Below are 15001 nucleotides of genomic sequence, written 5' to 3'. Positions count from 1 at the left end.
TACAGTCCTCATGTGTGAATTCACGACTCACATAAAGAGCCAAGACCATCACAAGATGAGCCACAAAGAACCAGGTCAAATTCATTCAGGAAAAAAAGCTCAGAATGTCCCAGAGATTTTATATATATATAATCTTCAGTGAATGACCTGAGTTCCTGTGCCCCTGCAGCTGAAGGGCTACGGAGTAAGGAAGGTGAAGTGTATTGCAGGACGGGACGAGCAAGGGGAGCTGGCACCTCCTCAGTGCCTGTCACTCAAAGGATCATCTTATTAGTCTCCACAGGTGATGGTGGGTCTGGTTATGTGTTCCCATTTAAATCCCAGAGAAACAGAGATCCGCTGCGGTGTAGTAACTTGCCAGGCTCGTCTCGGGCAAAACAGGCCCTGTGCACCCTCACTCTGAAGTGTGTTGGGTGCTCTGCCTCCTGATAGTGGGTATGACATGTATCTTGCCTACCTCTTCTCTGCCTCCTCCCTTTCTCCTTGGCTCTACGTTGAAACCCGATGGAGCTTTCATATGAAATACGTGAGAAAGGTGCCTCTTCTGAAGGAGTGTGCTAGGGCCATGAGGGGTGCCGACACCCAGAGAGGGTGTGTGGGCCGCACTTACAGCCGGACGCCGACACCATGGTCAGCAGGTTGTGCACCGTCTCCATCAGGTCACGCTGCTGCTTTTGGAGGGCCGAGTTGTTGACAGTGGCGGTGACGAGCTGCTTCTCCAGCTCCTGGATGACGGAGTTCTGCTGGGACACCAGCACCCGCAGCTGGTCCTTCTCCTCCCGCATGGACCGCAGCTGCAGCGTGTGCTTGTCCTCCATGTCCAGCACTTTCTTCTCTAGGAAGCTGAAGGGAGAGGACACACTCCTTAACGAAGGGCCTTTGGGGCCGGATTGCCACTGAGGGTAGGCGCTTTAGAAACACTGTTTCCATAGCCCTAGTGACATCCCTCATGGTTTTGTGTTTCTGTTCTGCCAAGGCACTCTGTGCAGATGCCATGTGAGTTATAAAGAAACAAGAGGTTGTCACAGCCCTAAATAGTCTCTCACATTCGCCAGGGTTACACGTGACACATGCCAGGGTACACATATGTGTCATGCTAGCCACAGAAGTGGAACACGAGTGTCACAGCACAGGGTACCCGGGAATCCAGAAGAAGGAGGCGTTATTTCAGGCATGGTGCTCATGAAATGCTCTGCTTGAGAAGGAGCATTTGAGATGGACCTCTGGGTAGTGTGAGCTATTTATGTTGGAATACTGATCCTAATGATGATCTGACAGCTGATCTTTTAGTACTATTTGGTAAGTACTTCTGCGTGAGAGGGATGAACACTTAACTTAGGTTCAGATCTGGCTTACTGACCTGTGACCCTGGCACTTACCTACTCACTTCTGCCTCAGTTTCCTCTTGTGTATATGGGGGTATCACTTCCCATTTCCAATGGACAAATTGCATTAAATGTAGGCATACTAAATCACATGCCTGGCCTGTCATGCAAGTGGAAGAGTTCAAACCCGGATCTTTGACTCTGAAACACCCACCTTCCTTCCTTTCTTTCAATATAGACCCCTTTAACCAGTACTGTCTCATAGACTTGGTGCCCAGCAGTCGCAATGTGAGATAGACCCCTGAAAATCAATCTAAAAATCACTAAATCTTATTATATATGACAGTAGAATGTATTTTGACACATGTATATGGAGTATAACTTCCCATTCTGGTTATACGTGATGTTGGTCATGTAATCATGTATGCACGTAGGGAAGTAATGTCAAATTCATTTCTACTGCCTTTCCTATTCTCACTCCCCCTCCTTCATTCCCCTTTGTCTGCTCCAAAATTCTTCTGTTCTTCCTTCCCCCATCCCCACTGTGATTAGCATCCACATATCAGAGAGAACATTTGGCCTTTGGTTTTCTAAAAATGATTTTGATAATGATAAAGCTATGCCATTTGTCTTTCTAATCTCAGTTCCTAAAGATTATGTATGTCACAAGAAAGTCATGTGGACACTGAAAAGTCACCAGCGCTGCGGGCACAGTGCCTAAGTGGAAAGAGTGTCATACGAGATCCCCGCCTCTGTGGGGCTTCCTTGTCTGTGTGTCACAACTGTCTATGTGTCCTATCCAAGTAGATATCTAAACAGAGGCATTAGACTAGATGATCGTTGGGCCTTTCCGTTCAGTCAATCTGTGCATCCATGTGCCTTTCTGGCACTAGTATTTCACGAACCTTTAGCCCTGCAAACGTCAGGCAGGCAAAGAACTAGACTACCCCTTACAGATCTTGCCCATAAGTAGTAACAACAGTATTAATGATTATCAGAAATTGAACTGTGGCTCTTAAACTTATCCCAGTCCTCTGGTCACTGTAAATCATTAGTGATGACAAACGTACTGTCAATATATTAAGTCCATAAATAATTCATTATATAATGCAGTCATTTTGATTGGATTTTTTCATCAATTTTACCATGTTTTTCAACTATTATTTTTCTTGATATCGCCTAACATTATTTTTTAAAAATGTATGTCTTAAAAACCAAGATGACTTACCATAAGCAGAAAGTCATCTAAAACAAGTGCACAGCTGTCTAGTCCACCTGCATGCTGGTGGCACGCTTTGGGAAACATTGCTGTGGACTAGACAGTTCACACCCACGGTCTGAGGTGCCTGGGAACCCTGAGTCTGCACTGCCTTCAGTGTGGCCTCACTGAGACTTGTGGCCCACCCACCCTCCTTCATTGTTTTTAATAATCTGAGAGGTGTGAGGGAAGGTGCCGGTCATATAGCCCCCAAGTGTGGAAGGAGCAGCCTGTGGGCTGGACAGCTAAACACAGCGCCTCAGTTCCCCCTCCAGGGCCCGCCAGCCTAGCTCCTCTCCTGATCACATGAGTTGTCTTGAGATTAAAGACAAGAGTCCTTGGCTTGGGGGAAGCGCCCTTAGAAGGGGTTAAGGGAACTCTCATGGACCCCCTGGGCTCACCAGAGCAAGCTCCTGTAAGTGAGCCTACCTCCTGAGTCCCTCTCTGGCTCTCTGTTTGGAAAGGTGAACTCTTCCTCCCATGCACTGTACCACCGTGGTGATACCATTTGCAGTTAGGTCCTCCCCAGAGGCCAAACCAATGGGGCCACCCAATCTTGGACTTCTAGCCTCCAAAACTGAACTACATAAACTATAAAGTTATAGTCATGAAAAATGGGCTATCAGTGTTCATTTTATGAGTTTCTCTTCATCTCCTCAGGAAGAAATATCATTGGCCACATGTTTCAATGTCGGAGCAATTTAATTGAAGTGATGCTTATAGTCCCGAAATTAGTCACTTATTTTGAGAAGAAAGAAGAGTGAGATGGGAAAAACAAAACAAAGGAAATGATCATTTTCAACTTCAGCTGTGAATCTAAAAAGTGTAGTAGTGGCAGTTTTGAAAGAAATGTTGATCCCAGTATGTATTTTGACTTCATTTGAACCTATTGTATAAAGAAAGCAATTGTACTTTTCTGGAAGCTTGTTTGAAAAGTGCTTATATGGAAAAAAAATATTGTGATGTTTAAATTTAACTTCGTAAAACTAGATTTGAATTATGAGAAAAGTATGTTATTGAGCCATGTAAATTAAACCAGAGGAAATGTGAAGGATTTAAATTGAAAAAAAGAAATGCAGTCATTCCTTCTGTTCTCTGGGGACCAAATTTAATTTATTCTGGGCCTCCAGTTTTAAAAAGCAAACAGATTTTTTTCATTCGAGTAATTTTCATTCATGTTTCAAATTTCTGCACACTAGGGTAGAAGTTTGAGACCAACATTTGAGATAAAAACAATCTCACAGCAATTTCACGTGGCACAGGAAAAGCTACTGATGGCCACCACTCACCTGACTATCTCTCGGAAACCTGGGATAGGCTCAGGCTGTTGAACGTGCTCTGGTAACGAACATTGCTTCTCCCTATAGTTTTCAAATTTAGTATGCTATAATGCTAAAAATCATTCCTTTCTTGCATATGCCGACGATGTCACCTGATACCATATTTGTAAATCTTGCTGTCCTTCAATACCCACAGTGTGGATTCCAGGACCCCTCCCTATTGAAATCCATGGATGCTCAGTCTCTTATATAAAATGGCACAGAATGTGCATGTAGCCTACATATGTCCTTCTGCATGCTTTAAAGCACCTCTAGATAATCTAACACCTAACCTAATACAAACCTATGTAAATAGTTGTTAACATCCCATTATTAAGGGAATAATGACAAGGAAAGCAACATGTGCTGCACAAATGTACTTCCTCCTCCCACTCCCCACAAACATTTTGGGTCCAAGCTTGGCTGACTCCTCGGATGCAGACCCACAAGTCAAGGAGGGCTGACTGTGCTGTCAAATCTCCTTGCCTTTTACTTAGAAGAGCACGACTCTCAGCTTAGCTTGGATCTACTGCCGAGAACAGGCACTTCACTGGGCAAAACCACTGCTTGGAAACACAATCAACTCTCACAACATTTTTCTGATCTTACAATTTAGTGAAATTTCTTTGTAACTCAAGGTTTTGGGATATATAGATGGTGGATTCCAACTGTACTGTGGTTTGCTGTGTTTTGAAGGTCATTCCTACTTAAATTTGAAAACTACAGAGAGAAGCAGTGCTCAGTCCCAGGGCACATTCAGCAGCCTGAGCCTATCCCAGGTTTCCAAGAGACAGTCGAGTGAGCCGTGGTGATCAGCAGCTTTTCCTGTGCCACGTGAAATTGCTGTGAGATTGTTTTATCTCAAATGTTGGTCTCAAACTCATATCCTAGTGGTAGAAACTGGAAATAAATGAAAATTACTTGAATGAAAAAAATCTGTTTGCTTTTTAAAACTGGAGACCCAGAATAAATTAAGTTTGGTCCCCAGAGAACAGAAAGAAAAATTGCAGTTTCGTTTTTGATTCACAGTAAATAATGAGTATATACAACATTTATCACCATTTCTGACTAAGACTAAAGAATCACTTAGGTTGCGAAATAGAAAAGATAAATTGTTGTGACTATTTTCCATGCCTTAATTAAAACCAAGGACAAAGCACACCAAATATGTATGCCAACTTATCTTCACATGTCCCCACCTAGTATCAACCTAGGAAAACGGTCCCCACTCACCACCTGAAGTTTTTGTTACCATACTTCTTATCCTGGGACTTTTTTCTAAATTTAAGTATTAATTCAGTAATTTTAGCACCAACTTTTGTTTTTACTTGACCATGGTTTTAAGAGGAAATAATGCATGATGAATGAATGACAATATAAGAAAACCTTCCTACTGTAAATTATTTTATATAGAAGACACAAAGTCCCCAAAGGCAAATGAGCGTGGCGAAGCCACCGTTAAAGCCTGGGCCAGCGTCACACACTGCAGTTCTCACCGACAAGCATGTGTGCTATTGAGGCAGCTTGGAGGACCACAGTGACAGCAGAAAGTGGAGACCAGGATCAGAGACAGGGGAGGGCTTCTGTGTCAGTGCAGCATGTCACCGGACCCTCCCCTGCCTTTCCCTGCACACTGTCTCTTCCGTGTGCTGGACACGGAGAAATCCGTCATTGTGAGAACTACACCCGCAATTGACAGTCAGCGAGGTAGGCCCTGTGTCTTCAGAGCGTACGATATTTTTATACTGGTGGTTACCTGTTCTTGTCCTGCAGTTTGTTTATTTCACTGGTCTGGTCCAAAATCTGTTTTTCCAATTTGTTTGTAGAAAGGGAATGTTCCAGAAGCTGAAGTTCAAGCCTTGTTGTCTGGTTTAAAACCTAAATGTAACAGAATGAAATTCCCATTTATCACTTTTAATCAGTTTAATTTCTTACCTTCTAATTATCCAAATAATCAGAAAATAAACACATTGTTTGTCAGCCCAACTTCCTTATTTTGACCTATTTTTCATGTTCAGAAAAAGCGAGGTGTCTTGGATTACTTCCATGTGTGGTTTTTGTGGGTTTTTTTTTTTTTTTTTGGTGGTGGTGGTGGTGGGGATTGAGCCCAGGGCCTTGTGCATGTGAGGCAAGCTGAGCTATATCCCCAGCCCATCCATGTATGTTAAGCCTTTTTTTCTCCATGTTTTTATTTTGAAAGTGGTTAATAGTTATGGATATTGATGTTTGTATGAAATTATAATATTTTTCTAGTTCTGTATTTTATCATCTTATGCTGTGAGATTAGTAGGAGTATCCAATGCACATATTTCAAAGATTCAAAATTGTGGATAAATAAAAAGTAATTCCGCTGGCCCAAACAAGCACTGTTGTGGTATTTATCTGGTGGTCAGTGGATGCAGGGATGCTCAGTAAATAAACACGTAGCTCCCGTTAGCCTGGCATTTCCCGGACAGGGCCACACGTTCAGCCTTTGCTGTTTTCTCTTTCCTATTCTAATGGTCCTTGCGACCAATTAGGAAAGGACGAAATGTCCATATTGAGAGGACCTGTCTTGCTCTGTGGCTTCTGGTCCATGGCGTGTGCAGTCTCGCTGTCCCATTCTGCCCCAGTAGCCTGAAGGACGGATTCCTTGGTGTTTGGCTGCCTTGCAGCAGGAAGAATTGATTACTCACATCCTCCATGTCACGGTGATTCAGGATGTGATATCACGTGTAAATGTGAGTCGGGATCGCGGCCAAGGAATTGGCGTCCTTGAAAGAATCACTGTTTGCTGGGTGTCTTTGTGGTTTGCCAAAGCGCTGGCCTGCACACTGTTCAGGTCTCGGGGGTGGTCCAGCCCTCCGTCCCAGCTGGTGGGAGGTCAGGTCTGCACACTCCCCCAGAAGGGAGCAAGGCCTCGGCCAAACCCAGGCCTGGGTGCTGAGGTGGACACCTAGGGTACAGACCTGGCCTGCAGGTTCTCTCCTGCTTAATTAATGGGAATTATTAGATGAGCGCATTTAGTGAGGCAGAGAGGGATGGTATGTGGGTCCTGCTGGCCTGGGATGACTACTGTGTTCTTACAACCCTGTTTCCTTAAGGCAGCCTCCAGGCCTCTGTCTGCAAGTGACCATGTGAGCTAGTCAGGCCTGCCTGGCCATTGTCCTCTTTAAGATCTCAAAACTCCAACCACCACTCAGTGCCCAACTCAGTAGTCTCATTGTGTCAGGCTAGACGATCTCGAGTTGACCAGAAGCTTTCATGTTGGAGTTTACGCCTACTTCGTGCAGTCATGACCCCTCGGCAGTGGCATTTGAGGGGACTGGGGACATGGGTAGTCTCTTGCTCAGCCACGTTCATGTCTTTGATTGGACTTTATAGGCTGTTTTCTTCCCACTCATTTTCCTATTTTCCTGTTACCCTGGATCATATGATATCTAATTTCACAACAGGCTTTTTAAAGAAATCATGTGACCCTGAAGCACATTAAATCTGACGTACACAGGATGTGGCCAAAGTTTACATGGTTGTTCTCGGCCTTAACACTTTTTTATTACTATTATCTAAAAACATAAAAACGATGTTTATAGGACTTTTTATTTGGGGATGAGCTTGATTGCCCACTGGTTTTACTATCCAAAGGTAGGGAATGTCACTTAATAACCACTGGTTTATTTTACTGACTGACTATGAGCACGTGGGGTATTTACTTCTAAATCATTTCTTTTCAATTTTAGCTCTTACTAACAACTAGGATTAAATTTTAGTACTCTGTGGTGTACCCTATGAAAATTTGTTCATATTTTTCTTGAAGCATTCTGATTTTATTGAAAATCTTGGTAATCAAATAATTGGTTACTCTCTCCTGTCCTAAGAACCTCCTGTTCTTCACTCTCCTTCCGTGTTCTCCACCTCGCCCAATAACCATCAGAGAAGGCGCCAGAGCGTTGGAGCGTCATGTGGGCACAGGAGGCCTCTGACTCCCTTCCCATCCCCCGCTGGTGTGTCCCCCTTCTCTGGGCTTTGGCAAGTAGGGTTGATGTGTCACAGGAATCGCGTGCAGTTCAACCCCCCCACACACACACACGCGGTTTTCTGGAGCCTTGCTTCCAGCTCAGAGTGGGCAGGTACCGACCTGGTGAGCCCATGAAGGAGCCTGGCTTTGGGTCCAAGGGCAGACCAGCTGAGGCAAGCCTGGGGCCGCTCCATTCTTGCGGCCAACAGCGCCTCCCCCACACGCCCGACCTGTTCTTTTGGGTCCCAGGTTGTATTGTCAGCATGACTTCAGAGATTTTGTTTTTTTAACTGGCTTGATAATTTAATGTTTTGCTGTATTTAATATTTTCATTCCTTATTCATTTCTGCTGTTAAGCCATTAGCTCATAGACTCCTAAAGCTAGAAGAGAAGTTAGCAATGATTTGTCTGGCCCAGCCCTTCTTCTGACAGTTAAAACCACTGAGACCCAAAGAAAGTGTCAGTGCCCGGCTCAGATGGATGCGTCCTGTCCTGGTGGAACTGGACCACGATGGACTGGGCTCTCGGCTCAGGGTTATGCCTGTCCCTGCCACAGCGTCCGCTCTCACTATTGTATTTGTTTCTTTCCCTATAAATTAATTCCACAAATTGTGTTAACATGTATTCGAAATTTAGATTAACCTGGAATTAAGATTTAAGAACAAAGTTTGTAGCTCCCTGCCTCTGTGATTTTCATTTCTAAAATGCATGAAAAGTTTAGGGCTTGGAAATGAAAAGTACTATGTAGCGTCCAGAGAAGACCAGTGAGGCAAAGGACCGTTGACCTTGTGGATGTCAGGTGTGCGCAGTGGGAAGGGGACTTGGAAGTCCTTACTAGGCGAGCATCATCTGACCTCAGTACTCAGAAGGAAAGCACTCAGGGATGAGTTCTCGACCTTTCTTGATTCCTTACAAACCCTTTTCTCCCGCCATGGAGCGCCTGTCCCTCATTCACTGGAGGCTGACCCTGGCAGCTGACCTGGTCCCTACCTGGGCCTCCACGTCCGTCAGTTTCCTCGTCTGCTCTGCTGTCTGGTTCAGCAGGTTCGTGCCGATCTCGATCATCACGGCCGTCTGGTTCTGCACCGCGCTCTGCTGCATCTCCACCATTTCCTTCCTCATGTTGTCCTGGATGTAGTTCTCGAGCTGGGGGGAACCCGAGCGGGAGGGTGCTCGTGAGTCACCTGACCAGAAACCCCTCCCTGAGTACCTGTCATCCTTTCCTCCTTTCAGTGTCCATCTGAAGACCTGCGGCTCACCGCCAGTCGGCCTCTGTGTCCTGCCGCTAGTGACTGTCCTTTGACTCAGGATCTGGCAACCTGGGAGCATGACAAGCACCCACTGTCCCTACACCCTAGAGGCCACAGCCCAGCAGGCCCAGCGAGGTCGGCCACATCCACTGGTGGGATGAGGTGCAGGCAGCAGGAAGGACCCTGGGCTTAGCTGCGGTGGTGCCAGGCTGCAGCTCTACCTCTTAACAGGAAGTAAAGTTTGGCCTCAGGAGACCCTCGCCACAGTGTGAGGGAAGGGGCCCCTTTGAAGCTCCCAGAGCCACAGAACCCCACTCAGCTCCAGGTCTGTGGTGCCCTCCTGCTTTCTGCTTAGTTCATGAGGGATCAGTGCCCCTCTCACAGGTGTGGGTTAGGTCACTTGGGACTGAACTAGTTTCCGGAGAGAAAGTTGTCCCTCGTCCCTTGCACACATCTACTTCTTTGCCGTGTTGCAACCAGAGCCCAGCAGGTGCCGGCACTGTGCTCTGGGACTTTCCTATCTGTAGAACTGAGCCCAAATAACCCCCTTTTCTTTTTAACTTACACAAAGCCTCAGGTATTTTGTTATGGTAACACAAAAAGGACGAAGACAGCAACTAATCTTAGCATTAGCTTAAACACAAAGATAATGAAGAAGCTGATTTCACTATCATGTACATATCTTTATCTGTGGCAATAAAATTGGATAATTAAATATAAATATGGCACTTGGTGTGTGGGAGGAGCATGTGGGCTTGGAGCCAGGGAAGTGTTTTAAATAATTAAGCTATGCTTTTAAAGTCACTGTGCATTCATGACTTCAAGTACTTTTTTTCTTTTTAATAATCTAATGGTGGAAGATGCTATTCTATTGGTTGTTACTAACTCTCAATCCATGAGGACAGAAGACACACACACACACAGACACATATTTTGGCGGTGGGGAGGTGTGCCAGGGATTGGACCCAGGGGCACTTAATCGCTGAGCCACATCCCCAGCCCTTTTTATTTTTATGTTGAGACAGGGTCTCAATAAGTTACTTAGGGTCTCGCTAAGTTGCTGAGGCCGGCTTTGAACCTGTGATCCTCTTTCCTCAGCCCCCCCGAGTCCCTGGAATTACAGGCATGCACCACCACGCCTAGCTCAAAAATTATATTTTTTATTTCTTTTTCACATAGTATAGCAAAAAAAAATTTTAAAAAACTGAATTTGAAAGTTGACCTTGAAACTACCTCTATCTAGTGCATTTCTTTAAAACTTAATACTCTCCTCAGAGATGCCATGCATAGATAGTCATCAAACATGATTTCTTCTCAAATGTTAATGGATTACTAATTCTGTACATTGGCTTTAGAACCTGAGAAATAGGTATAAGAAGGGTTCAGTCTCCCGGGGCTCATGGCCTCCTTTGTCCCATGGTGGGTGCAGTGTGGTCTGAGGATCCTTGGTGGGGTGCTGGACCTCTGTCTGCACTGCTTGATTCCTACTGACTCCCTCCTGGCTGCCCCCCCACCAGGGGTCCCAGCAGTGAGATCATCCTGGTGATCTTCTGCTTGGCTATTGGAGGTCACAGGACACTTAGTAGAGCTCTGGTAGTTTATAGAATCATGTAGTTAGAGCCTTTCCTCTCCATGTGACTCCGAAAGAGAAAACGAGGTGCTTTTCCTTGACGGTTCAGCCCCCTCCCTCCTGGGACCAGCTCAGCCTGTGTGTCCAGGATCTTAGTTCATCCTTCCTTTCTCTGCTTTACAAGTTAATAAATGGGACCTTTATGATTGAAATGCAGTATTTCAAAGAACTCATAGGTAGCAATTTGTCATCCCCTCATGTGGGAGTGGTGGCACTTTGGAGGTTACAGTAAAGCTGTGTCTTGGTTACGGTTACTCCCACCACCCAGCGAAGGTAATATTTAGAAAGTTTATTCTGGGAAGTTCAGAGCTACAAAGATGTACTCAAGCTGTAGTTTAGTTAAATCTATACCCAGAAGTAATACTTTATAAACTGGTACAAAGAACAGTTTTGTCTTTGTTTATTTCAGTGTTTAAAAGCTAAATTGCTCTGTTCTTTGTCATTCTAAATCATATAACTGGAGAGGAAAATGTACCTTTTAATACCTGCTTCCCATTATTTGAGCTACTGGGTCAAATGTGGTTATAACCTGAGAAACGAGAGGATTGTTTATAATTTGAAAATTTGAAGTCAAGTTCCAAATTAAAATTAGAATCAAGGACTTTTAAAAGATATACATGCCTAATTTTTAGAAAGAAAATTTCGTAACTTTACTGTCCTAACTTTGCATATACTTGAAAACGACAGAATGACAATATGTTTTTTAAACTACCGCTGGTCGGCTCTTCAGGATGACGGTGGTATGGTTGTGTGTCTGACGCTGGGGCAAATCACAGCCCCTGTGTACGTGCCATGTTTGTGTGACACTCTGATGTCATCTGTGTCACATCTGCGTCGTGCATACTGTTTTTGAAGACACGTCATTTAAATAAAGTAAAATGCCATAGGACATTGATCCAGTTGGTAACTAGCCTTTGGGAGGAACATCCGGTGGTAGACGTTGTGCGTTGATGTGGCAAGAACAGGAAGAATGCGTTTGTCCTTGAGGAAAGCTCACAGCCCTGGCCCCAGCAGCAGGGCAGGGCCCACTGGCGCTGCGTGGGTCTCCTGTGCACCCCGGAGGCTGGCTGACAGCTGCTGTGCTGTGAGCAGCGTGTCCAACTCGAGGCTGCTCCACACCCGCCCACCTTTCATCAGCCACAGGGCTGGGTCCCAAAATTGGCTCGAAGGTACTTTCTAGTCCAAGTACCAGTGCCATGAGCAGCAGGCGGAACACCCACCGCTCAGATAAGGGCAGTTCTTACCAACAGGAAAGCCTAGAAGGAAAACCCACCCATGCTGCTTTATCTCCTGGGAGCATCGTGGCAAAAGAACCCCGTTTTCTCTCCAGAAACCCGTACTGATGCTTTGAGAGAGGAAGGAGAGGGATGCTCACGCTGTCACGTGGGAGATGCTCACCTGGAAACGCTCCTATTTCACATGGCTTTTCCGTGTGTCACGGTGTCCCAGATGGAGAAGGAAAGCCCATGTGCCTGATCCTCATTCAAAGACACGCCTTGAAACGTCCCTGCCTCAGCTTCTGCAGTGGGTTCTCTTGTAGTTTACTGCTGCCCTGCGGTGTCTCTGTGCTCAGCGTCTCTGTCTTCACTGTGTGACAGCAGCCAGGAGTAGAGACACTGCCCAAGCCCTGGGCCCCATCCCCAGCACCACAAAAGAGAAGTATGGCAAGGAGCCTCTTTTCAGGGTGCAGATGAGTTTCCCAAACTCAACATTCGGAGGCTGGATCTGTCATTGTACTGTAGCTGCGCAGGTTGTAGCTGAGCTTCTGGTTTGCTAAGGAGCCATGCTCCACAATCTGTCAAACTTGACATCACAGCAAAGCCCAGGCAACCAGGAGAAAATACTGTAACATGAATCTGCTATGACATAAATGTTCTAACATAACCTGAGGTAAAACATGTTCTGGATTTTATTATCATTCCCCTAATAGGTGAATGATCAAATTTGACAGGGAAAAAGCAGTGCGTTTGCCAGGCAAACTGTGGCACATGGAGAAACATGTTACTCTGTAATCTTCCTTCTCATGACAGTCGTCATCCATGTTTTTTATACCAAAGCAAACGTTGTTCTTGCAGTTGTCTCAGGAGAAGCAAAGACTCCCCAGCAGGAGATTCTGATGTGGGCCCCTCCGCAGCTACAGATGCTGCCTGAGAGGTCATCTCTGTTTAATGAAGCTGAGTGTCCTGTCCCTTTGGTTCAGTTTTGTCCATCTCAGGGACTTGCATTTCCTAGAAAACCAAGAGCTCCAAGTTTCCTTGGAAACCTTTCACTGCAGCACCTCAGTCTGCAAGTGAGAAGGGCCCTGTTCTCACACCCGCCCAGGGCCTGCTTCTCTGCCTCTGAGCCCTTCTTCCCTCCCAACTTCTTGTCTGAATCCTCTCGCAGCCGTCCTACCACCTTCAGAGTCAGGATGCCAAATGCACACCTGAGGTTCACATTGTCCCCTACCCATGCCCGTGGGATTCTCTCTCTGGGAAACACACACCCCTTTGGATGGACATCCATGGCCTCCTCAGCCTCCTCATCAGTCTTCTCATTGTTGTAACAAAACTCCTGAGGCTGGGTACTGTGTAAAGAAGAGTTGCATTTAGCTCACAGTTTTGGAGGCTGAAAGCCCACACAGCCTGGTGCCAGCCCTGGGGAGGGCCTCTGGCTGGGCTGCATCATGGAGGATGGCACTGTGGGAAACGCCCTTGAGACAGGAAGCCGGAGCGCCTGGGGGGCGGGGGGGTGCCAGCCTTGCCCTTTCAGAACAGCCCCCTCAGGAGAACTACCCAGGGTCTAACCCCTTCCCAGGACACGCTCCCAGATCTTTCTGCCTCTTCGAGGTCCTACCACTTCCCCAAATCACTACACTGTGGGCAGTTTCGTCACCTAAAACCTTAAGGGACGCTCTCGGACCATACCCAAACCACAGCAGCCTCCCCTTCCTCCGGTCCTTGCCCTCCCGGGCTCCAGCGCCCCCGTCTCTCCCTCATCACAGAAACTGATTACGTTGGTGTCACACGTTGATGCCAGAAACCTTGTGTGTGTGTTCCACTTTGTTTTCCGTCTCCCAGCACCGCAGTTCAGTGTTCGCGGCGACCATCCTACACATAAGTAGGCCCCAGTGACAACAGGCAGAGCACTGGGTCTCATGATTAGTGTGAAACTCCAAGCCCAAGGTTATTCGATCCAGTAATATTCTGTTTGGAAGGCTTTTGACCTAATGTTCTTGGTTCTCTGTCACGAGGAATCTCTGAAGCATCATTTGAGGTCTCCAGACAGAGAACTGGCAGCCCTGGGCTTGCATCCCTCCTCATGGGGTGTCCTGTTGGCTCCCCTCCTTACGGGGTGTCCTGGGGCTTCCTGTCTAGGGATTCTGCCGCCTCAGCAGTGTGCTCGGCAGAGCTTGAGAGAGATGCTGAGATGGACGACAAGTGGCCGGGAGGCTGTGTGGGGGCAAGCCTGGGGCCTCCCAGCACACTCCCAGGGCCTGGACGGCTGCCTGCCCCGCCACAGGTTGGCGGTCACGCTCGGGTGCCCCTGAGCTGGGCAGTTTGTGCTGAGCCGGGCTGGCATCACACAACCTGGGGAAGTGCCGTCACCGGCAGCCCTGTGGTGACCCGGGCGGCGCCCCTCACTGTGCAGAGCGGGGAGTGTAGAAACCAGGGACCGGGAGGGCCTGCCTGCCCTACTGCTGAGGGTCCACACTTTCTGCCGGCCGACACCAGGTCTGGACACCGGCCCTTCCCTGCTTTCATTAGTACAGGAGACTCCTTCTGGTGGAGCCCACTGCGAACGGGAAGGTGCGCTGGGGTTGTAGCCGCCGTGGTGGCAGGGTCCCCTCCCCCTGAGACAGCGACAGTGATTTTCAGCGCTGTGTGCTGTACTCCATCGAGTCGCGCCTGGCCTGTTCCCGCACTGTGGTCGGGTGCCGCACAGCCCACACCTCAGCCCCTGGCGGGTTCCCTTATCCCCACTCCAAAACCTAAGAAGGAAGTGTGCTGTTCCCCTCAGAGCCCAGCAGTCACTTCCTCCTGACACAATGGCTCTTTTCATGACAGCCATTGTCAGTGTGTAGGTCTGGGGAGCCTGGTGTAGTAGCCTCGGGAAATGTGTTTCACGTTTCATGTGGCACAAGATGGTGATTTCACACACAGGCATCTTAGAGGGCTCTTGGAGCATGTGTGTGCATATGTGTATATATTAGTATGTGCTATGTATTATATCTAGCAGAGCT

General features: G+C 47.0%; 2 protein-coding genes across 5 annotated transcripts in view; one reads left to right on the top strand and one right to left on the bottom strand.

The window, feature by feature from the left end:
* The window catches only part of Mcph1 (microcephalin 1), a 195610-nt gene that overhangs the window by 100951 nt on the left and 79658 nt on the right, over nt 1-15001 (top strand). The window lies entirely within an intron of this gene.
* Nucleotides 1-15001, bottom strand: part of Angpt2 (angiopoietin 2) — a 52575-nt gene that overhangs the window by 15783 nt on the left and 21791 nt on the right. The window contains exons 2-4 of the mRNA XM_015504657.2: nt 8890-9045; nt 5659-5780; nt 611-843 (exon numbers count right to left, since the gene is read on the bottom strand). Of these exons, the coding sequence (XP_015360143.1) occupies nt 611-843; nt 5659-5780; nt 8890-9045 (511 nt within the window). The remainder of the gene's footprint in view (nt 1-610; nt 844-5658; nt 5781-8889; nt 9046-15001) is intronic.

This window comes from Marmota marmota, unplaced genomic scaffold, assembly GCF_001458135.2.
Source record: "Marmota marmota marmota unplaced genomic scaffold, marMar, whole genome shotgun sequence".
NCBI lineage: Eukaryota > Metazoa > Chordata > Mammalia > Rodentia > Sciuridae > Marmota > Marmota marmota.
This window is presented reverse-complemented; position numbering and strand designations above follow the sequence as displayed.